Source organism: Oreochromis niloticus, linkage group LG3, assembly GCF_001858045.2.
Source record: "Oreochromis niloticus isolate F11D_XX linkage group LG3, O_niloticus_UMD_NMBU, whole genome shotgun sequence".
NCBI classification, from domain to species: domain Eukaryota; kingdom Metazoa; phylum Chordata; class Actinopteri; order Cichliformes; family Cichlidae; genus Oreochromis; species Oreochromis niloticus.
This window is the reverse complement of record NC_031967.2, coordinates 85,785,478-85,809,204: the sequence shown is the minus strand read 5'-3', so window position 1 is coordinate 85,809,204 and position 23,727 is coordinate 85,785,478. Positions and strand designations below refer to the sequence as shown.

The window sequence follows — 23,727 nt, the reverse complement described above, 5'->3', positions numbered from 1 at the left end:
TAATTAAAGTTACTTTCATTTCAAAAAGTAATCCAGTAATGTTGTTGTTAGCAGGGACAGAGTGGGCATTCTGACAGGTACCAAATTTGTCTGTAAGGTGAAATGCTGAGCTTCTATTTTACATTGTATACACATTTTTCTTATCACAAAATCAAGTAACTGAACCTAACATATAATTGAAATCATAAAACGAGATTTTATACAATTCTGAACCAAATTAAAATAATAGACAGTGTCCCGGCATTTAAAATTAAATGATTAAAGTGCTATGTTTGAGATTACACTGCTGTTCCTGAATCTCATATTAAAATCCAATGTGTTAAAATGACAATAAAAACCAATTTAGCTAACTAACTCAGGGCCCTAACAATGTAACTGTTGGTATATTGTGCAATTATTTATAAGTTAGAGGATTACATACGTCAGAGTGGATCCAGTAGATGTCTGCAGTGTCAGCTTTATCGAAAGTTAGCAACCAGACCGATAAAACATAACCATAGAGTATTTGGACAGTGAGAACATCTATGAATCATTGTGGAAAGAATGCTTACTGATTAAATAATATATAATCAATACTGGAGGAAGGTTCAGGAGACCATACAGACATTCTGAATTGAATTTAAAAATTGTGTACCGTTTGATCTATGATTTTGTAGTGCCTGAAGGGAACAGGAGAGAATACACAAGAAAAAATATGAGCAACAAAACTAATAAGGAGGAACACGAGTTCTATATCCACACTATACTGTATACTTACATCACACTTGAACAATAAAATAAACCTTTAATAACAAACAGCCTGTTTAAAAATGCTGAAAACCTGACTTCTGAAGTGTTTCTGTAAAAGGAGGACAGCCTTTAGACTGGACACAGAAAGACTGAAGAATTTGACCCAAAAACAAATCCAGGATAAAGAGGTTCAGTGAATGTGGTGTTGAAGGTGTGGAGGTGGATCAGAGTGTCAGAGGAGACTCTGTAGAAGGACAGAGTGCCAGCAGGACAGTCCACATACACTGCTACTCTGTTAGAGACAGAGGAGGAGGAGGAGGAGGAGATTGTTGTTCTTGTCTTATTGTGCCAGACAGCATGAGGACCATGATCAAAGCAGCTCAGACTCCATGAATGTTCATTAAATCCAAGTTCACAGTCATATCTGTCTCCCTTCCTTCTGATTCTTCTGTAACTCACTGATATATCAACCATTCCTCTCCACTCGACCTCCCAGTAACAGCGACCAGTCAGACCATCTCTGCACAGGAGCTGAGGATACTGATCAAATCTGTCTGGATGATCAGGATATGACTGAACCTCCTCCACATATGTCACCTTCCTGTTGTTGTCAGACAGTTGGAGGTTTCTGTGAACTGTGTTTGTGTCGATTGTGAGTTGACAGGAATCTGATGGAGAGAACAAACACAATCCAGCTGCAGTTATTGATCCATCATCTGTTCATTGATTGACACTTTGATGATGACTCCTGACATCAGAGATGTGAATGAGTGATGTGACAGTTTGAAGATGGTTGAATGTGTGCTGCTTTGTTTTCATGAATCCCATTAAAAACACACTTACACTTCCTCAGACCTGGTCTCAACCATCGGACTCCTGCAGGCTCCACCCTGAAAGGAAGAGGGGGGTCAGACCAGCACTGTCTCTTTCAGCATGCACACATGGACATTACATGGCTCTCATTCACACACTGTTAGACACTGTTAAAGGAACAATCACACATTTGTAATTATTGTCATTACTGACTTTGCTAACAAAATGGGAATAGAAAGGTCCTGCTACCACACATCTTACAAATAGGACTCTGACTCTTACAATCAACATTTCTTTGGTTGTCAAAAAATTTTCAGCATTCTTTACAACGGTCACCATCTGGAACATGCTGTAGGTGATGCATTTCTGCAGCTATTTCTGTACCTTGGATGTCTTCTGTATTCAAATTTGTGCACTCCAGAAAACTTAACATTTAAAAGGGTTGGACTAACATTAGTTTTATAGCTTGTTACACTCCAAATGTTTCTATTTACCTTCAGACATGATAGCTGACAGGAAGAACACAATTACAAAGTTAACATTTCCACATTACTTATAGCAGCTACCTTCAGTTAGCTTCCTTATTTCATCTTATACTAATGTACTCAAAGACGCAGCTTAAATTAACCTGTAATTATCAAAATGTCTATAGGGTTGGTGTACTGCTCTCACCTGAAACACGTTAAAATAACCTGTCTCATGCTACAATCCCACCAGAAAATTGAGTGTGCCAAGATTAAGACAAAAAACTCTTTCTACTTTCTAAACTTTCTAAAGATAACCCAGACTGGGCTATGTGTGGGCCAAACACTTCTGCGTAACGCTTCAGGAAAGCTGCACTGTCACTGCCAATGCACCAGACTTCTTTATTTCATTGATCCTCTTGACTTAAAATTTATTCTTAATGTGTGTTCTCTATCTATCCATGTGTGGCTGTGACAAGACTCTCCATACCTCAGAGTTTCCAGTCTCCAGCATGGATCGCTCATTCCAGCCGACAGCCGTTGCATCCCGAAGCCTCCTGAGTGATTGTAACTCAGATCCAGCTCTTTCAGATGGGAGGGGTTGGAGCTGATAGCTGATGCAAGAGAAGTGCAGCCTTCTTCTGTGATCAGACAGCCTGACAAACTAGAGTCCCACAAATTTAACAGATTCTCAGAACTGTCAAATATGATCAAATGTTTTTAACGTTTTTTGGGGAAAATAATTATACTATACTTACAATAACTGAGAAAGAGAGTAAGCTATAACCATGTCTTTCCTATCTAAATGTAAGTTTAAAAAGCTCTTGATCTGACCTGAGAGTTTCCAGTGTACACTGAGGACTTTCAAGCCCCACTGAGAGAAGCTTCACGCCTGAATCCTGCAGATTGTTGTTACTCAGGTCCAGCTCTTTTAGACTGCAAGACTGAGAACAGAGGGCTGTGGAAAGAGCTTCACAGGTTCTTTCTGAAAGGTTGCAGCAACTTAGCCTAAAGAGACAAACAAAATACGAAGGTGTTTTACTTTTTCTTTAGCTGTAAGCTACTTTGTATCATTTTCATTCATAAATAAATGGTATCTATGTACTTACAGAGCTTTTTTAGAGACTTTCACAACTGGAAACAGATTCAGAAGAGCCTCCTCTGAAGCAGAGTATTTTTTCAAGTCAAACACATCCAGATCTTCTTCTGATGACAGTAAGATGAAAACCAGAGCTGACCACTGAGCAGGAGACAGTTTATCTGTGGAGAGACTTCCTGATCTCAGGGACTGTTGGATCTCTTTCACTAGAGAACAGTCATTCAGTTCATTCAAACAGTGGAAAAGATTGATGCTTTTCTCTGCAGACAGATTTTCACTGAGTTTCTGCTTGATGTACTGAACTGTTTCCTGATTGGTCTGTGAGCTACTTCCTGTCTGTATCAGCAGACCTTGAAGGAGAGACTGGCTGGTCTGCAGTGAAAGACCCAGGAGGAAGCGGAGGAACAAGTCCAGGTGTCCATTTGGACTCTGTAACGCCTTATTCACAGCACTTTGATAGAAATGTGTCTCTGTAAAGTTTCTTGGTTTTGACCTCTTGGAGGTTGGTTGTTGTTCTTCCAGCAGATTGAGTCCAGAGTTGATGAAGGTCAGATGGACATGAAGAGCAGCCAGAAACTCCTGAACACTCAGATGGATGAAGCAGAACACCTTGTCCTGGTACAGTCCTCTCTCCTCTTTAAAGATCTGTGTGAACACTCCTGAGTACACCGAGGCTGCTCTGATATCGATGCCACACTCTGTCAGGTCTGATTCATAGAAGATCAGGTTTCCTTTCTGCAACTGATCAAAAGCCAGTTTTCCCAGAGACTCCATCATCTTCCTGCTCTCTGGACTCCAGTGTGGATCTGTCTCAGCTCCTCCATCATACTTGACCTTCTTCACTTTGGCCTGAACCACCAGGAAGTGGATGTACATCTCAGTCAGGGTCTTGGGCAGCTGTCCTCCCTCTCTGGTTTTCAGCACATCCTCCAGAACTGTAGCAGTGATCCAGCAGAAGACTGGGATGTGGCACATGATGTGGAGGCTTCGTGATGTCTTGATGTGGGAGATGATCCTGCTGGCCTGCTCCTCATCCATGAATCTCTTCCTGAAGTACTCCTCCTTCTGTGGGTCAGTGAACCCTCTGACCTCTGTCACCATGCCAACACAGTCAGGAGGGATCTGATTGGCTGCTGCAGGTCGTGTGGTTATCCAGAGGCGAGCAGAGGGAAGCAGTTTCCCCCTGATGAGGTTGATCAGCAGCACATCCACTGAGGTGGACTTTCTAGGGTCAGTTAGGATTGTAGTTTTGTGGAAGTCCAGAGGAAGTCGACACTCATCCAGACCATCAAAGATGAACACAACCTGGAAGTCTTCAAAGCTGCAGATTCCTGCTTCTTTGGTTTCAGTAAAGAAGTGATGAACAAGTTCCACCAAGCTGAACTTTTCCTCTCTCAGCACATTCAGCTCTCTGAAAGTGAATGGAAATATGAACTGGATGTCCTGGTTGGCTTTGTCTTCAGCCCAGTCCAGGGTGTATTTCTGTGTTAAGACTGTTTTCCCAATGCCAGCCACTCCCTTTGTCAGCACTGTTCTGATTGGTTCATCTCTTCCAGGTGAGGCTTTAAAGATGTCTTCTTGTCTGATGGTTGTTTCTGGTCTGTCTGGTTTCCTGGATGCTGTTTCAATCTGTCTGACCTCATGTTCATCATTGATTTCTGCAGTCCCTCCCTCTGTGATGTAGAGCTCTGTGTAGATCTGATTCAGAAGGGTTGGGCTTTCTGCTTTAGCGATGCCCTCAAACACACACTGGAACTTCTTCTTCAGTGCAGATTTAAGGTTTTGCTGACAAACTGTGCTGGGAGTTCCTAAAAGAACAACAGACCAAATATACCAACTAAATATTTAGAAAGTTCAGGCAACAATTTCATGCCCTAAATCATTAGCATTTCAACACATGTGCGTCCCTCTTTTGATACATTAGTAAATGTTCCAGTTACTCAGCAAAAGAAAATCTTTAGTGAAATCCTCACTGTTCTTCAGACGGTCAACCAGATCCTCCTGCTTCATTCTTCTTAGGAAGTTTACTGTGATTTTCAGAACTGCTTCTCTATTGCTCCTCCATTGCTCTTCATCTTCACAATGCAATACTGCTTCATCCTCCATCTCACTGCCTTCATAATATGGACTCACAACCTTCTGGATCTTCTTCAGCTCGTTCTTCACAAAAGTGATGATGTTGTCCTCCAGCAGCTGGAACAGAATATTTATGAATGAGCCAATCAAACTGAAATCATGGAGCCAAACATCAGATCCATGTTGAACACACTGACAATCCACTGGTCTACAAAGAGCAGCATGGAGATGATTGTGAACAGAATAGATGTAAAAGTAGTTGTTGTACATTTACAGACCATAAATATGGAGTCCAGCTGTGTTTGATGCTGCTGGGCAGACTGACCACTGGGAACCTCTGAGCTCTGCTGGTCCACTCTGTGGAGGAACCATGAAGAATTACATTACACTGTCTTTCCACATACACATCCAACTATGTAAAATGGTCACCTGGTTATTAATGTGCCATTTACACTTTCAAATAAATTAGTCATGCCTGCTTACTCATGTTGTGGCCGATCTCAGTTTAACACTTTTGTGATTTGTTCAAATTTAAAAATTTGCAGTGTGAAAGGGACTGTCCAAATGCAAATACAGACACATGTCTCATGTGCAGAATCTATTTAGCTAGTTAAGCAATTGTAATTGCAAATGGACAAAATTAACCTGGTTAATGAGCGACTATGCAAACAGCGCTCCCTGCACCTACAGACAATCATTCTTTTTTATACAATGCAATTAGGAGGTTATTCACAGCTGATATATTTTACATATTTTCTATATCGTTTCCTGGGATTGTACAGTCAAAGCAACACCATCATATTATGACACTCTCAACCTGAATGTAGGGAAAACCACAAGATGTTTATATGAAACTTCAGTGTGTTATTTTCATAGTCTGTTGTGCGTTATGTTCAGTTTTCTCCACCCCCTGCTCGTTAGTTGATTCCATTCACCTGCACCTTGTTTGCCAGCTGTCTCTTTCTCTAATTATCTAACGTGTATTTAAACCCTCATTTTTCTAATTTCCTTGTCCTGTTGTACCGTTTGAGTCTCACATGCTTCCTGCTTGAAACCAGTTTTGAAACTTCTGTGAAACTTCCTGAATGAATGCCAATAATATGTTTCTTCCTTTAATAAAATTAATCACAAAAGATTTTTCAGATTTCACTATTTTTTATCCTGTTTTTAAAAGTATGCAGCCCAGAGTATGTTACTAAAACTGGTGTTAAAGGCATCTCTAAGGGTTTCGTTTCAAACTGAGAAGCTTATCTGGAGTTTTAGAGATCTCGTTCTTTGCATAATAAATTTTACTCAACTAATTGCCACTTTATGTAAATATAAATGCTCCGCCTGCACTGATATGTTCATACTTTAGAGAAGTTCTGCCAGAAGATCATACAATGGCTGTCATGACTACTTTTCTTATGTTATATCTGAGTTTTATGAACCTTTGTGTAATGTTTGGTATCTGAAGAACAAACTTGTGACTGTGTTGCTCAAACTGGAGTTCCTCTACCTGATTTCATGTCTCGCTGTTATGTGAAATAACACATACACTATGGCCTGTAAAAATGGCCTGGATTTGTATAGCGCCTTACTAGTCCCTAAGGACCCCAAAGTGCTTTACACGTTCAGTTATCCACCCATTCACACACACTACACTAACACTGCTCTTCAGATTATTCTTTACCCTGAGCTGCTTTTAGTATACCGTAGATGCCTACGGACACCTCAGTACAGAGCAAACAGCCACTTAATGAGATGGTACGTACCTCCTTCGTTTCCCTGGTCTTAAAGGTATAACATTTTTGAAAAATAGCGGTGGCTCCATGGATGCATCACTCTTCACAGACTCACAGCTACGTGTCTGTTTGGAGACAGTTCTTTGACAGATCCTGGTAAGCAAAAAATGAGCCATCTCAGAGAAAATTAGATCATAAATGTATACAGTTTAAAAATTAATAACCATTAAATGTTAAAAACAATCCAGAATCCTGAGAGTAGACCGAGATGCATAAAAGGCCTTTTGTAGTTCTGCTCCAAAAGATTTTTTCTAGATCTACTATATGAACTCATCTGCTGCCATTATTATTAAGAGTCCTGCCTCAGAGCTTTAACCACCTCTGAGCAGTGTTTTGGTGTCTGTTACTTATAAGTCGGTTACTTAAACCGAACTTCCAAAATCTGATTTCAGGTCTCACTGCTACGTGAAGTTGCACGTCCCACTAACACTCACAATAATCTTTACAACCATTTTAGGTCTAAATATCAGCTTAAACCTGAGTACAGGGAACCAGGTAATTATAAGGACACATTTAATGGACGGTCCAGGAGAGCTCACCTCTTTGGTTTTCCTGATCTAAAGGTTGATGCAGGTTTCTTGAAGAATAGCGGTGGCTCCATGGAGGCGTCACTCTTCATAGACACACAGCTGTGATCAGGTTCACAGCAGCCTGGTCTGTCATGTCTGCCAGATATAGAAGTAGACCACCAAGAACAAGTTTATTCAATTCAATTCAGTTTTGTTGACATAGCGCCAAATCAGTCGCCTCAAGGTGCTTTATGTTGTAAGGTAGACCCAACAATAATACATACAGAGAGTTTACTAACTCATTCAGAAGACACATAATAACATAAATGTTCATCATACATGAAAATGTCCTCTGCTGTTTCTGCTGGACTGAACTAAAATGCCACATGACGTCTCGCATGATTCTGAAGATGAGGACACATGAGGAAGAAGATGACCTGAGGTTTACTTACACTGTCTCTGAAATAATCTGTTTTTTGAAGAACAGTGGAAGCTCCATGGACAGATTACTCTTTAAGGACACACAGCTGGGATCAGGTTCAGGGTAGTCTGATGGTCTGAGGCGGGTCGCAGCAGACAGAAAGATCGAGTCCCAGGATTAAGATTTCAATTAAAAAATATTCTTGTGTTCAGAAAATGCAGAAAGACATGCAACCACACTATAAACAACAACAATTCTGGATGATTTACAAACAAATATTTGAGTCATTTCTGCTCATTACTCTGTTATTAATCCTTCTGCTTTCTGAACTGTGAACCATGACGCTGCCCTACAGATGGACCCACACACTGTTTTCATTGTTCTCTCCAAAGTCATAGGAAATATAATGAGCTCCTCAAACCATCTCACATAAATACAAACAGTTATTTTCTTCTGCAGCCTCATTTAAACCCTTTATCCTCCAACTCTTTGCTGTCAGTCAGACTGAAGAAGAAAGTTTTTCCCACCAATGTCTCAGGATCACACCGAGTTGATTAACTGTCGTGATTATATTTCTTATTTTGTTCACACATTTATCTGCAGGCTGAAGCTGCTGACTGATTCTGATGCACAGCTTTATATCTATGTAAGGACACCTAAAAGCTGACATGCTGTAGGTACACAAACCTAATGAAAAGTAACACTGAAAACACAAATGTGGCATTAAGGACTCAGTTCCAGCTTACATGTCTAGAGCAAAGAACAGTGGAGGCTCTCTGGACTGATTACTCCTCAGAGACACACAGCTGGATTCAGAAAACCTCTGGAGGACCTGAGGCCAACAGGTTCTCCCACTGACTCTGACAGACATGGAGAGAAAATCATGTTAAATCCTTGTTCACAGAAGATTCTCTCTCCACAGACATCTGACCTGTAGGAGGTCTCTTCATGTTAGAAGGGAGTTCTTCCTCCACACTTTCACCAAGAGCTGCTCACAGATGATTATCATTGGCACCTCTCTCTAATATTGAACATCTTTACCTTATGAGTGAGATAACTATGATAACTGGTGTTACATTAGTAAATATACATTTCATTCATTCTAAAACTCATTTGTGTTATGATTCATATAAAATTGTTATTAAATGTTAGAAATAATGTGTATTTATATACTTTACCCTTTTTCCTTCACCTGCAGGCCTCACCAGCCTCCAGCTTGTATTACTCAGAAAAAAGTTATATTAAGAAATTGGCCTAAATATTTAAGAATTATCGTTATTTTTTTTAAAAATTTGCTCTTTGAGCCACTTGTTTGGTCGACTTGTAATATATTTGTTGATGTTTGATGCTAGAAAAATAACCAGGATAAAGTAAATGGATTCATTATTTACAGCTTTGATTTGTGGTTGAATGATTTATTTCACAACCAGATCAAACCTCTAAACTATCCTCTCATGTTCTTGTGGAGCCTGGCTGTGTTTATCACACCCTGCATGTTTCACTGCGTTATATGTTCCCACACACTACAAGACGGATCCAGCATGTGTTTATTGGAGCTTTGAGTGTGACCATGTGCTGAGCTGTGACATGGAGAAGAGTCATGAACAGTTAGAGATGGTCATCTCACCTCTGAGCTTTGGTCTGGCTCTCATGTTCCCCACACAGAGTGCTTTTAGAGGGAGGGACTCCCTCCTCTCTGTCCTCACACTGATCCATGCTGCTCAATTCACATCAGCTCACACACACTTTCTACCTTCACCTGCAGAGGAAACACAAATCATTCATTTGCACATCAACTGAAATCCTCTTTTCCATCACGTGTGCTGTCCAAATATCAGCTGCTTCATCTCAGTGTCAGCTGAATGCAGTCAGACAGCAGTGTGAGGCAGAGGAAGCTGCCATCAGCTGCTCTACTTCTATTCAAAGATTTTACTGATATCTGTGCCATTATCATATCTGTTTATTGATCTGACTCTTGAAAATTTCTATTCAAAGTTTTATATGATTATTACACTCTATATTATATTTATCAGTCTTACTCGGTCTGACTTCTGTAATCCACAGAAGTCCTATTTATAACAAGTAATAATGGAGTCCGTCTTTCCCGCTGGCAGCACTGTGAAGATAAAGTTCCCGTCCGGAGCTCAGAGTCTCTACATTCTGGTGTTGTGCCAAACGTGATCGCACAAACGAACACAATATGGCGAACACGGCCTCGTTGTGGTGCCGTATTCACAGTCTGAGCTGCGAGTCCGTTACCGTGAACTAAGCTGCACACAGGAAAACATTACAAACATTACTGACTCCTTGCATTACCTTAACATGGAGCTTCACACGGAGACGGTCCACTGACACAAAGTTCAGGAAAAAAAAAAGTAATGAACACGGAAACACCCGAGCAGCTGCTGTTCACCGAGACTGCGTCTCATATTACAAGAGAGCCGCACCTCCACGTCCACACGCACACGGATGTTTATGAAAACTTTCCGTTTTTAAAATCTCTCCGCCCACATGTAAACGCCAAAAACAAAGTCAAACGCTGCCAAATCCTAACTGTGTAGTAATGTTGGCTTATCAGAAGCTTGGAGGGGGGGCACAGGTTTGTACTTCTGAAGTTTGTGTTTTTCTGGAAAGGAAGCTAATTTTTACTTTTCAACTGCCTTCAATCTTTCAAATGTTAATAACTAAAGACAGTCTTATGGCTGGTGTAGACTCACAATTTAGGAATGAACAAAATGCATACAGCATACATAATTTAATTTAACTGTGTGTGTGTGTGTGTGTGTGCGTGTGTGTCTATGTGTGTAACCAGTAAAGGTGACTAAGGAATGCTAACAACGCCACCTGGGGAGGGAGTTACCCCGGGAAAGATTTCTAAAGCCAATGTGGATGTTAAATTAGCTACCAAAGCCCTCAGGCTCGTTATTAACAGCAGAGGTGAGGTTAAAGTCTTCTGAAGATTAGGACTCAGATTGATCCGGAGGAGCGGTGCATCAGTAAAACCACACCACCCTGAAATTTGTGTGTAACAGCTGGCCTGTGCAATGCGCAATAAACACAACATATTATTTACTGCCAGATCATAATAGCAGATAATACCACAATGTAACATGCAGGCATTAATCTAACATAGTTTCATTAAAAGCTGCATTTTCACAGGAATTTCATGTTTATTTGTTGTAGATGCAGCAGAGAGAGTGACTCGCTATGTGCTGAGAAAAAGGAGATCAATTCAGTTCATTACTGAAGACTAACAAGTGGGCTTGCCTCTAAACACTCAGCGTGAGGACTGAGGGAAGAGTTTTACACTGCACTGCGCTCACAGCTTGTAGCCGATTAACACTCGTTCGAATAACAAATCCCACTTATATAGCTATAGCAAAGCCACAACGGGCATGGATTTAATGCAGTTTGCAGCAAATGGTGTGCCATAAATGTCTAATTCATGAGAAAGAAAGGAAATGACAGTGTTTTTTAATCCAAAGGAAAACTGGAGAAATGAGAAGGAGACAAGAGACAGGAGGAGGAGAGAAGAAACAAATTTTTCACATGTCAGATTTGATCACCGGGATTAACAGCACACTTCATTTTAGGGGAAACACTGTAACATTGCATGTTATGTTACAGTGTCAAGACTATGTGTCAAGACTATGATAGGATCTAATCCTGAAGTGACGTTCTGGTCCATACCAGTTGGTGGCGGTATTGCACCATTCTGTTGTTTGCCAACCGCCAATAAAATTTAGAAGAAGAGCAGGAAGAAGGAGAAGAAGAAGAAGAAGAAGAAGAAGAAGAAGGAAAAAGTTTGAGGAAATGTGTTTTTTTTTATTGTGGGACGTGATTCTGTTCAAACCTGGATTATCTTCAGTGTCTTTTGTTCCTGCTTCCTAATGGGCTGAAACCTTGTCACATTCACGGGATGTTGAGTGTTCAGGTCAGTTGTGTGTCTTCCGGACACCGCCCTGTTTACCTCAGTTCATGGCGGTGTCTTCTTTTCATTTTTCGTTGGTTTTAATTTACGTTTTAAAGTTTCAAGTGCGGTTTAAAAAAACGCTCGATGTGTTCAAGGACGCCGCGGATGGTGACTCGTGAATATGAGAATCCACTTTTAGGATGTTTTTAGACTAAAATGTCGCTGTGTGAACGTCACATGTCTGTCAACAAGTGCCGTGAATTTAGAAAACACATCGGTGCAAATTATAAGTCTGTATCATCATTTTTGTGCGTTTGCTGTAGGGCTGTCAACGTTAATGCCGTCATCACGATTAATGTTAATAAAAATTTTAAGTGAAAGCATACAGCACATGTTCATGTATATAAACTTCCCCCTGTGATCAATAAAACTGTTCTCATTCTTACACGTGAGTCCAGGAAGACTGCCATTTATACTTAACACAAAGATAAATGTCAAAGTAACAGCAGCAATAATAAACGGGGTTTAATACCCTCTGTGGTCTGTAGACTGTCGTAATACATTTAGACCGGATTATTTTCCACACTCAGAAACTGCAGATTGTGCCTTAAAACAGCGGCCACGTGGTTATCAGCGCAGGTGCACATTCTGAGTAAAACTGAGAAGATCTACAAAGTTTGTTTTTCCTCCTCTTCATATTTTTGGGCTCTTTTAAAAAAGTAATGACTTGCTTTGTTAACTTTGTTTAAACTGAGGCAAAAAAAAGTGATCCCTGTAGATCTGAAACAAAGAATCCTGGAACCACCTTCACTTTCGCTTTACTAATGTTAAGGTGCGGGAATATTTACAGGTTTATAGATGGCAAAAACATCAGTGGTGCAGTTTAACTTCATACTTTTTAGACACATTGCAAATGTAGGGCATGAGTACTTTGCTACTTATTTCACAGTATAAAATTATTTCCATGCTAAATACTGCATTACTGGTTTTTGTAGCAGTTCTGTAGCAAGAACATGGCAATATATGTTTATACACATAAATGAAACTGACATTTTCTTGAAAAAAGTAGACCTACTTAAAAAGAAAAGGGGAAAATAACCTTTATATAATGTTCGTTCAACAAATTGATACTTTGAAATATTACAGTACTTGTCAAAAGTCTTGAGCCAGCCCTCGTTTCTTTAAAATGTTCTTGGTAATTGGAAAACGGGTGGTTCATTGAAATGTGCAGAATAGTCTAAATAATGACTTTATAAAGAACGTCAGTATTTGGTATGACCATCTTAATTTTTTTTCCAATAGTCTGAACTTTTACTCTTCAGGAGGAACATCTGTGACCTAGTCAGCTAATCTTTGCTGTTGCCAAACTTAGTTTTTAACTTAGTTTTCTTCTTTGTTGTCTGGATTATAATATGCAATGCATGATGTGAGCTGCCATACAGTTAAGCAGCATGATTGATTACTAAATAATGTTATTTATCTTTTCCAATGACTATGTCTAATGTGTGTTTGACATTAATCAAGGCTAAGCTTTAACTTGGTATCTGAGTGTTTGTTGGTTTTAGTTGGTTAGCCCATTCTTTTTAATGTCCCTAGTCTTCAGGACTAGTTCTGCAGGCTTCTTCAAGAACATTCAAAGCTCTCCTTTGGATGTTGGCTGCCTTTTATTTGGTTCTCTGTCAAGATGATCTTCCAGTCCATGGTCAGTCTATGACTGATAGGGCTTTACCGTGTTTTTCTATCCTGGAATGGGAGTGTTTGGGCTTATTGACATGCTGAAAAATGAAGCTGCTGTCAATCAGACACTTGCTAGATGGTTTTGCACAGAGAATTAAAATCTAATGGTTCTTTGCCATCTTTATAATTCAGTCAATTCTCACACACTACAGGCTTTAGAAATCTTGGAGAGCTATGGCTCAAGATCATTTTAAAAATGACCAAGTCTGACTTCAAAATATAAAGAATTTGATCTTCAAGTGTTAAAACCAAGTGTTTAAAGTTTAAGATAAGTTGTTGCTATGGCAACTAATCTTAAGATAATATTGCCTGTCCTTTTCTTTTAAATTATATTTAAAAAAACAAAAATGAACTCTGAACCTCTCCTAAATCTCCTCATCCCCTCTCCTGAAGGCTGGTTCCAGAACCCATATAGTGCATTGATGTCACCATTAAAGGAAACAAGCCCAAAACTCAGGTGTCGGTTAGTAAACTGAAAAGTGAAAAAAGTTTAGTCAACAAACACTCCTCTACGGAGCAGGCGTAACCAATCACAGCTCATTAGCTGCACCCAGCAAAAACAGCTCTCTGGCTCCAGAGCTCATCTTTCTCTGGCCTTAAATACCTTTAATTGCTGATAGGCGTCAGCTGTACAAAAGAAAAACGTTGGCACCTAAGACGGGAACTTCAGTAGGACATGCCCACACAGGCAACTTCAGGAGGAGGCCCTGCTAGGGCCGTAACAAAGGCCAATACACAGTCTGAAACTAAATGTTGCCTGTTTTCCACCCATCTTTCTAATCCTGTATTGCAGACTAATCCGTGTAATCTGTTTGCACAGTAGTGATAATTAAAAAGAGAGATGAGCTTTATCCTGCTTTAACCAAACACTCCATGCCACAAAGCATAAATCACTGTTTGAAATCCATGTTGTTCACCCTGATATTTTTTTTTCTCTGAACAGCATCTCTGAAATCCAGCAACTAAAGATCATGGCTTGTGCATGTCAGTCAGCCTTGGATTACGTCAGGAGTGCCAGAGACCACCTGGTGAGAGCATTAAAGGGGTTTACTGAGGTTGTGGAGAAATTGTCCACGAGAGGATTTTTCTCAGAGGAAGATGTAAATAAAATAAAGTCAGAGAGTGATGGATTTGACAAAACCAGAAGAATTGTGGACCATGTTATAGAAAAGGGGGACGAAGCTTGCTATGAGTTTCTCAGGATTATTGACACAACAAGGAGGACCTCTGGAGAGAGATCACTGTCTTTTGCAGAAGATCCAGAGTCATCGTCCTCTCTGTCCAACATGTTTGATCTCAACTACTGGATCAGCTGCTTTTCCTTCAGGGAGGACATTAACATGGATGTAACATCTTTACAAGGTATTTTTTAAACTGAAATGATTTTAACGTATTGATTGATGATTTTTAATCCATCCATATTGTGATGATGTCAAGCGACACATCAGTGACATTAAATTGTTCTGCTTTTTTTTTCCTCTCACACCTCCTTTCTTTCAGGCCCCATCCCGTGCCACAGATACCAACAAAAGCTGAAATCAGAAGCTCAAAAGATTTCAGAAAGATCATGGACTCAAAGTAAAGCAGTCTTGTTAAACAAGCAGAGCTCCCTGTCCTACACCTCGCTTGTGTTAGACACACTAGGACAGGCTTCAGCATCCAAAATAAAAAAGTCAAAGATCAAGAAAAGCAGGAAGCTTCGACCTAAAAAACTAAAAAAGTACATACCTGAGGACAAACATGGAACTTCTCCGAGTGAACTCCTGAAAACGTATGAAAGAAAAATCCTTTTGGTAGGAAAACCTGGAACTGGGAAAACAGCTGTGGTCCATCAGATGTTGAAACTGTGGTCAGAGAAAGATAACAGAGATCTGGATTACATGTTCTACTTTGATATGAGAGAAACACCCAACATCACAGAGCTTCATAAACTGGAGGATCTTCTCTTCAGTGTGTTCTGTGAACCAGATGAAGGCAAAGATGAGGTCTTACAGGACATAAAGGATAATGCTGACAGTGTTACCATCATTTTTGATGGAGTTACAGATGTTGGCTCTACATCTGTGGTGTTTAAGCTCATACAGAAGACTCTTCTACCTGAAGCAAAGATCATCATCACCTGCAGACCAGAGGTGGAGTCAGCAGACTTCCTGTTGGATTGGGACTGTCTCAGAGTGGAAGTGAAAGGCTTCAGTGAGCAGGGCATCAGAGAGTACTTATCCAAGAATCTGAGCGAGGATCACTTCAACAAAGTTTTGTGTAACTTGGAGTTATTCTCTCTTTGCCACGTCCCCATGTACGCCCTGATGGTGGTCGCCTGCTTTAGCTTTGAGGGCTCAGATTTCTCTCCACATCCCTGCACAGTTACTGAAATATACCTCAATATCCTCCATTTCTGCAATCAGAGGAATGTTTCTAAGACACCTGAAAATGAAAGCACTAAATGGGATGCAATACTGTCTTTATCTCAGGCAGCTTTTTGTGCAACAGAAGGGAAAAATGTGAACCTAACATCACTGCCCAAACTAGAGAGCTGTGCTAATTTGGCCATTTTGAGCAGGAATGTAATTCAAGTCAGCCCAACTGTAAGGAAACCCTTGTGTGCCTTTCTCCACTACACAGTTCAGGAGTTTTTTGCAGCTCTGTGGGTCTTAAAGGATCCAGAGAAGACCAGGTGTGTTCTACAGCAGTGTCTGGTTCAGGGCAGCAAACACATGAAACATTTGGTCCCTTTCCTGTGTGGACTGTTGAATGAGAAGAACGCTGATTTGGTAGAAAGTCTCCTTCCTCCTCAGCAGCTCAGAGACACGTCTGACTGGTTCTTCAAACACTTGGTGACCACCTTTGTAGGTTGTAGTGACCGTGAAGACTGTGAAATGGACTTAATGTTCTTATGTCAATGCCTCTATGAGTCTCAGTCACCTGATGCCTGCCTCTGCCTCCTGGAGAAACTGGACTACTTTATTGATGTGAGTGGAGAGACTCTTGATCCTCAGCAGTGTTGTGTTCTGTCCTATGTAATCAGCCAGAGTAAGGAGAGGAAAATAGAGCTGAACCTGGAGGATACAACAGTATCAAAACAGGGAATGAGGCCTTTGCTGGGATGCCTCAGCAAACTTCAAAGGTAAGTGAGAACATTTAGAACTGAAGTTAAAGGGTTTGTTTTGGGTTCTGTTTTAAATGTAAAGCATTCAGTGATTTAGAGCAGTATGTGTTTTTCTTAAAGTGAAAAATGAAAACATAGTAGTGAGAATGATTTGTTTCATCATGTTTCCAGTGAGTTGTAGACAATAAAAAGTTTGTTAAAAAAAAGAAAAAAGTTTGAGTCGAGGGTTTTAACCGATGCATGAAACGTTACATTTTTAGACATAGGTTGTAACAGCCGCCGTTTTCTTTGTTAGTATTTATTACACAGCGTGCTGCGGGGAAAAGCCTCTTCTAACGTTTGAGTCTAAGGTTTATTTTTTAGCACCTGGCGGCTCTTTTTACTTCTTATCCATAAATAATCTGCTCTTTCACGTGTTTCAGTTTATTTTGAAAAGTCTCAACAGGATCTTGAGCTTTATTGTGCAAGGTTTATGTGGAACATAGACAAGCGTGTTACCGTCGTTGTTGCTAACGACAACACATAAAAACAGGCGCTTGTCTGTCTGTAGTGTGGTTATATTAAATATGAGCGAAAGAGAGAACTTTAGGAAATTAATATAGCCACTTCAGTGATCATCAAAACGATGAAAAAATATTGCTGTAAACAGTTCTCGACCAACCTGTAGGAGTGACTCCTTGTCACGCCAGCTGTGGACCATTTCTCTTCTGACTGATGGGGACGTGGATTACGTGAGCTTACTTGACTTCACTGAGAATCAGCTGCACCTCCCAGTCAACAGTAAAACACAACTGTATGACGGAGCTGTGAGAGTCCTGCAGGAGAGGAAGAGGAAGGTGAAAGTCTGCCTTCACTGTGATCACAGAGTCTGTCAAAGTGCGAGCTCGTTCCTCTTACACCGTTTACCCCACATCCACTCACTCAGGTATGCTCTTTGGTTTTACTTATTAAGCATTCAATGTTTTCATGTGCTCTTCAATTGTGGTTCAAAATCCAGTTGAGTTACTTTATAGAATTAATTGAACCAACTGTAATACTGACCTTGTATGTCTTTAATGTATTTTAAATGCTGGAGATATTTATCTGAGACAAATCTAGGATGGTATCAGCGAGTGCTGCTTGTTTCTGTTTGTTGTGCTCGGACCAAATCATCACATCATATTTCCTTTTCTTTCTTCCAGTTTCTGTCAGTCATCAGGAAATCTCTCAGATCAAACTAAGTTGTTGATGAATCTCTTCATTGTAGCAGCAGATAGAGAACAGAGGACAGGAGAGAAGATCCTCAACATGTTATCATCAGTCTGCTCTTATCAGAAATTCCCTCTTCATTCTAATTCCAAACACAAATATCAGAGTGACTTCCTGTTGGATCTGTACTCCCATGTGAAGGACTGTGAGACTAAAACAGGTCTGAGTGTCCTTCCATCATTACAGTCAGTTTTCCAGTCAGCTCCTGCAGTCTGGTCCATAAAGCTCTCAGAGAGAAAGACCTCCATCCTCCTGGAGGTGCTGAAACTCCAACCAGAGAAGAAACAAGTGGAGCTGACAGGCTGCTCACATGAAGAGAGTGAAGTGAGGAGTTTGCTGCAGTGTCTGCCTTATATTTCACAGCTCAGGTAAATAACATGTTCTTCACTAAGCAGTTTGGTGCTGTGCTTTCACACAGGTGAAGCCTGAAAAAGGGGGCGTGGCCTCCTCGTCTGGCACAGTGAAAACTCAGAGCAGCTGCTCAGGCTAAGGAGGTGATCGGGTTCAGAGGTGGCTCGCCATCTCCTTCATCATAGAGAATCCAACGCAAACAGCATTTCCTGTCATATAAACATTAGCCTGTAGAAAACAGACATGTTACTGCATTAAACCAAGAAATACCAGGATTCAGTGACCATAGCAAATATAACATCTAAACTCTCAAAATACTCTGACGTACATGAATAATACAACACTGTATTACAGCTGTTCTCACACAGTGTTCTACCTTTTTACAGCAGTGACATAATTATTTGATCCTCTGCTCAATTTATGAGTTTGCTGACTTGCAAAGAAATAAACAGACTCTGATTTTTATCAAAGTTTTATTTTTCTGAAGACAGAAAATCAACAAAGATCCAGATGAAACTCACAAACATTGCAAAGTGTGTCAGCAGTGTGTGGTTGTTTTAATGCAGCTCACATCAAATCATCACTAAATGTTTCCTTCTTATTGTTCCAGAGTTGATGCTGAGACATCAGATGAAGACAGAACGAAGATCTTTGTGAGTCTGTTCTGTGCAGCAGCAGAGAGAGAGCAGCAGACAGGAGAGAAGATCCTGGAGCTGTTAGCATCAGTGTGCAGATACAAAAACAGTCCTCTTAAACAGAAATGGTGTGACTTCCTCCTGGACCTGTACTCTTATGAGACTAAAACAGGTCTGAGTGTCCTTCCATCATTACAGTCAGTTTTCCAGTCAGCTCCTGCAGTCTGGTTCATAGACCTCTCAGAGAGAAAGACCTCCATCCTCCTGGAGGTGCTGAAACTCCAACCAGAGAAGAAACAAGTGGAGCTGAGAGGCTGCTCACATGAAGAGAGTGAAGTGAGGAGTTTCCTGCAGTGTCTGCCTTATATCTCACAGCTCAGGTAAGTCAGATTGTATTCAGAAGCTTAGTGAACAGTTTTAAAGGAGAACATGTGTTCACCACATGCAGTATACACAGAGTATATAGTTACTTTACAAAGAAAGCAGAAAACAACTTTTCTATTAATTTAAGCTTAAATTAAAATAAGGTTTTTACAGTCTCTTCTTGATTTAAAGAAGCTTCTAAAAGTGGAATTTTGACAAATTTGTAAAATATTTGTGTTTTCTTGTTTTTATGAGGACTAATAAATTAGTTATGTGCTGTAACTGAGATGATATGTTTCCCTCGTTTATGTTATATTTAACATGGAGCGTCATTATGTACAGGAAACATGGACCAGATGGAGTCCATCAGCAGTGTGTGGCTGTTTTTATGCAGCTCACATCAAATCATCACTAAATGTTTCCTTCTTATTGTTCCAGAGTTGATCCTCTGTGGTCACTTCGTCATGAAGCAGTCAGGTTCTTTGTGAGTCTGTTCTGTGCAGCAGCAGAGAGAGAGCAGCAGACAGGAGAGAAGATCCAGGAGCTGTTAGCATCACTGTGCACATATCCAACATTCCCTCTTCATTCTTATTCCATTGAGAAATATCAGATTAACTTCCTGTTGGATCTGTACTCCCATGTGAAGGACTATGAGACTAAAACAGGTCTGAGTGTCCTTCCATCATTACAGTCAGTTTTCCAGTCAGCTCCTGCAGTCTGGTCCATAAAGCTCTCAGAGAGAAAGACCTCCATCCTCCTGGAGGTGCTGAAACTCCAACCAGAGAAGAAACAAGTGGAGCTGAGAGGCTGCTCACATGAAGAGAGTGAAGTGAGGAGTTTCCTGCAGTGTCTGCCTTATATCTCACAGCTCAGGTACACGACATACTACATACATGACATCTTCATAAGACGAGATGCTCCCTGAAGTCAGCAGTGGAAACATTTTTCAGTATATGAATTTTAATATAATTGTATAATTGTACAGGGAGCTGAAGAGTGAAGCAGCTTTATCATAAGCAGGCTTTCTTTGTGTTAGCTGACTTGATAAAAGCTAAACCTGCAGTCAGAGATGACAGCTGTGACAATGTGGGGGAAAACTTTGTGTTCACTCAGCTTCAGTCTCTGTCCACACTCATGTAAAAGGGGGCTTTGATTTGTTATTTCTCTGTTTTTTCACACAAAATGGACCAATCGAATGCCGCCTTCATCAGTCACAAACATGAGCACGTGAATGGATGATAAACATCTATGAAGAAGTGAATGAATAGATGTGTTTGAGCGCTCTGTGCTGCGGTTTATTTGTAAGCTGACAGCTGCACAATTAGAGCTGTAAGAAATATTTGTAAAAATTATTATTGAAAAAATATTTTAATAGTAAGGCAATATGAGCAGTGTTACAGGCATAGGCCTAAAGACGGGAGCCTCATGGGCAGTGTGGTCCCTGCAATTATGCACTTTTATTTTTCTTACAACGCATTGTGTTGTGCCTCCTGATTTGCTGCAGACCATTATCAATCAACCTTGAGCCGTGTCTCCTGTCCAGTACAGAACGAGTTCAGCTTGTCAAATTTACATAAATCCTCGATCGCTAGCAGTGCTGTATGTTTGTAAGTTTTCTCCCCCACAAACACAACAATGTCGACGAAACCTTTTGCACCGTCAGAGGCTCCTGCGGTAGCTTCCAAAAGGCTGAGGAAGATGCTAACTATGGCACCAAAAGTTTGACTTCTGGACATGCTAAAGGAAGGTAGAAGTTACCACATTTTCAGATTATAAGACGCATTAAGCAAAGCCAAACAGTCAGACAAGTTGAATTCTCTGCAGCTGCTCTATTCCCATGTTCTGAAAACAGGGTTTGATCTTTGGTTTCATTCTATAATACTGGACTTATTTTTCTAACAAGGTTTGAACTTTGTGTTTAAACAAGCGAGAAAAGAGTGAAAATGTTCATACCTGTCTGAAAAAAGTGTCTACAGCTTGTAGTGAGGGCTTCAAGCATCTATAATAACTACTGTACAGATTTCACCTATCGCGGGATATTTTTAGAACCTAACAGCTGCAATAAACGAGGGACCACTTTACACATAAAATAATGACGCCTCTGCCTTTCTAAATGGGGGGACAGTAACTGCATGTGTAAGTGTGTACAAACCACTAATAGTAAGATGTGAAAAATGTGACGTGAAAGAAGACGCACAACTTTTGACGTTGCGTGATGAACCCCGTATTCCTCGTCCACGTAAATGCAAAGAAGGAGTTTAAAAAAATCTCAGTTTTAGATGATTCAAAATGCTGTTTACGTGTGGACAAAAGGCCCATACACATAGAAAAAGCTGTATAGGATTATTTATTGGTCAGCAGCTCACTGCTGAGTGACATTTCAGACACTAAGATTCATCCTACAGCTGTCAGTGATCATGCTCCTGTATCTTTAACACTAATGCACAAGAATAATACTACGCCAAGTAAAAACTGGAGATTTAATACATCACTGCCTAAAGATGAAAACTTTATGAAATATTTAAAAAAAGAGTGGACTTCATATTTAGACTTTAATGACACTCCCGGAACATCAGCTTCTGTTTTATGGGAAGCAGGGAAAGCTGTGATGAGAGGTAAAATAATTTCTTTCTCATCACATAAAAAGAAAAAAGAAAACAAAAATATTTAGGAATTAGAAAAAAACATCAAATCCCTAGAAGAAGCCTACGCATCCCACCAGGATCAGGAAACATTGAACAAAATACGCAAAATGAAAAACAACTATATATGCTGTTCAAGATTCATCTGGGAACACAGTATATGAACCAAAACAAACAACATTTTCAGAGATTTCTATAAAATGTTGTATTCACCACAAATAAACCCATCTAAAAAGGAAATTGATCAGTTTTTAGACAACATAACTCTTCCAAAATTATTAGACACTCAAGCAATGGCACTGGCTTCACCACTGACATCAGGTGAACTCCAGGAAGCTTACTGTTTCTCCAAAATTCTCAAACCAATATCTCTGGGGTGATTGAATTGATAAACTCGTTTGCAAAAATTTCAGATTACTCAATTAACTGGTCAAAATCTACAGTCCTTCTGATTAATTGCTCCTTCCATAATTCCCCAGATAGCAAGGAAACATTGAAATAATGTTGAGTCAATATCAGGCGACGTCATTGAAGCAACGTTGAAGTGTGACGTTGACCCAACATCACTCTTGCACCCATTTTTAACGTTGAAACAACGTCAGGTTTTGATGTTGAATCAATGTTGAAACCTGACATTGATTCGACATTATATTTTCTAACACTGTTGACATTGTTTCAATGTCAGATTCTGATATTGAAACACTGTTGAGCTATGGTATTGATTTTCCACCTCTTTCGCACAGTTGCTTTTCATTGAAAAAAAACAAAAAAGGTCAATAGACATGTATCATTTGCAAAATACTTTATTAAAAGACAAAGTTTCCTATTTACATTTCTATGTTTCACGTCACTTTTTATTATTTACTCTGGGATGGGGATGGATGATGTGCGTCCTGCGCGCCACCCGTACGATCTGGAGCATATCTGAGCCATTTCTGGACTGCTTGAGCAAAGACCAACTCAGACAGAGTTCGCCCCTACCTGCTGCGTCAGGCCATCTAGGACAAAAAAACAAAGACAAAAAAAAGGGAATTAGAGCACATGAATAAGCTCTTGTTAATTGTCTTCAGCAGGGAGAAAGTATGTAAACTCCTAGGCTGATAAACATGAAAGTCACCAGGCGGAAATCAGCAAACTGCCGCATTTGATTCCCAAAGAGCTATAAGCTGAAAATGTGATATGTCTTAGCATGGTGTGCCGTGTATCCTTTAAAAAAAAAAAAGAAAACATGGGGTCCTCGGGCTGTACAAAGTGTACAACCCGAGGACAAAACAAGCCGAAGACCAAAGACTCCATCTCCAGATTAACCGGACATGAAAGTCTTGTTAAGAAAGACAAAGTAATATAGCAAAAAACAGACATAGGAAATGTGAAACGCACCCAGCACATCAATTGATCCCTTTATTGTTCACTTTAGGCTCATAAAACTACAATAAATGTTAAAACTTACCAAATATGCATCTGCACAGCGCTGTCTCTTTAAATGCCCTTTTTTGCTTTGTCTGGTCCTTGTTTTTTTTCCCCTGCCCAGTTGAGTACAGAGGCCAGCTCCTTTGTAATGGCATAAACCATTACACGGCGGACTCGCACCTCCAGTGTGGTCCAGCAGCACCAATCAACGCAAAGCGTCTCACCTATAGACACATTTTATGAGATGGAATTAGCATGTCTCATGTCTTAAATGTGTATGCAAGTGCTTGTGTGTTTACTTCATGTAATTGATGATAGAAACATGTCATTTAGTTTTCCCTAAAGCCTGATTTTCAAGTCATACAAAGAATAAACCAAAGTATTGGCAGTACAATGTATTTCTATTCCCTTTTGTTGGATATTCATT

General features: G+C 40.1%; 2 protein-coding genes across 2 annotated transcripts; one reads left to right on the top strand and one right to left on the bottom strand.

Moving 5' to 3' along the window:
• Nucleotides 1-642: 642 nt before the first annotated feature.
• LOC109201165 (NLR family CARD domain-containing protein 3) lies at nucleotides 643-9,579 on the bottom strand. The gene is made up of 13 exons (XM_019356729.2): nucleotides 9,523-9,579; nucleotides 8,642-8,755; nucleotides 7,927-8,031; nucleotides 7,505-7,630; nucleotides 6,936-7,058; nucleotides 5,460-5,538; nucleotides 5,079-5,298; nucleotides 3,116-4,913; nucleotides 2,841-3,014; nucleotides 2,497-2,670; nucleotides 1,573-1,619; nucleotides 1,386-1,397; nucleotides 643-659 (listed from the first exon to the last, which is right to left on the bottom strand). The coding sequence occupies exons 3-13, from the start codon at nucleotides 7,971-7,973 to the stop codon at nucleotides 643-645; spliced, it is 2,817 nt and encodes a 938-aa protein (XP_019212274.2). The 5' UTR covers nucleotides 7,974-8,031; nucleotides 8,642-8,755; nucleotides 9,523-9,579.
• Nucleotides 9,580-11,661: 2,082 nt separating this feature from the next.
• LOC112846385 (protein NLRC5) lies at nucleotides 11,662-21,729 on the top strand. Its single transcript, XM_025905852.1, has 6 exons — nucleotides 11,662-11,829; nucleotides 14,489-14,907; nucleotides 15,046-16,669; nucleotides 17,319-17,576; nucleotides 18,861-19,057; nucleotides 19,914-21,729. Exons 2-6 carry the CDS (start codon nucleotides 14,517-14,519, stop codon nucleotides 20,171-20,173), a joined length of 2,730 nt encoding a protein of 909 aa, XP_025761637.1. The 5' UTR covers nucleotides 11,662-11,829; nucleotides 14,489-14,516; the 3' UTR covers nucleotides 20,174-21,729.
• The last annotated feature ends 1,998 nt before the right edge of the window (nucleotides 21,730-23,727 follow it).

Bases quoted from the DNA above. Each gene is read 5' to 3' on its own strand.
- LOC112846385 (XM_025905852.1), top strand. From the start codon at position 14,517: ATGGCTTGTGCATGTCAGTCAGCCTTGGATTACGTCAGGAGTGCCAGA. The intron at 16,670-17,318 runs GTAAGTGAGAAC...ACCAACCTGTAG, and splicing joins TGCCTCAGCAAACTTCAAAG to GAGTGACTCCTTGTCACGCC. The intron at 19,058-19,913 runs GTCTGAGTGTCC...AGACTAAAACAG, and splicing joins CTCTTATGAGACTAAAACAG to GTCTGAGTGTCCTTCCATCA.
- LOC109201165 (XM_019356729.2), bottom strand. From the start codon at position 7,973: ATGGAGCTTCCACTGTTCTTCAAAAAACAGATTATTTCAGAGACAGT. The intron at 7,059-7,504 runs GTGAGCTCTCCT...TTTGCTTACCAG, and splicing joins AGATCAGGAAAACCAAAGAG to GATCTGTCAAAGAACTGTCT. The intron at 2,671-2,840 runs GTCAGATCAAGA...GTGGGACTCTAG, and splicing joins TGTACACTGGAAACTCTCAG to TTTGTCAGGCTGTCTGATCA.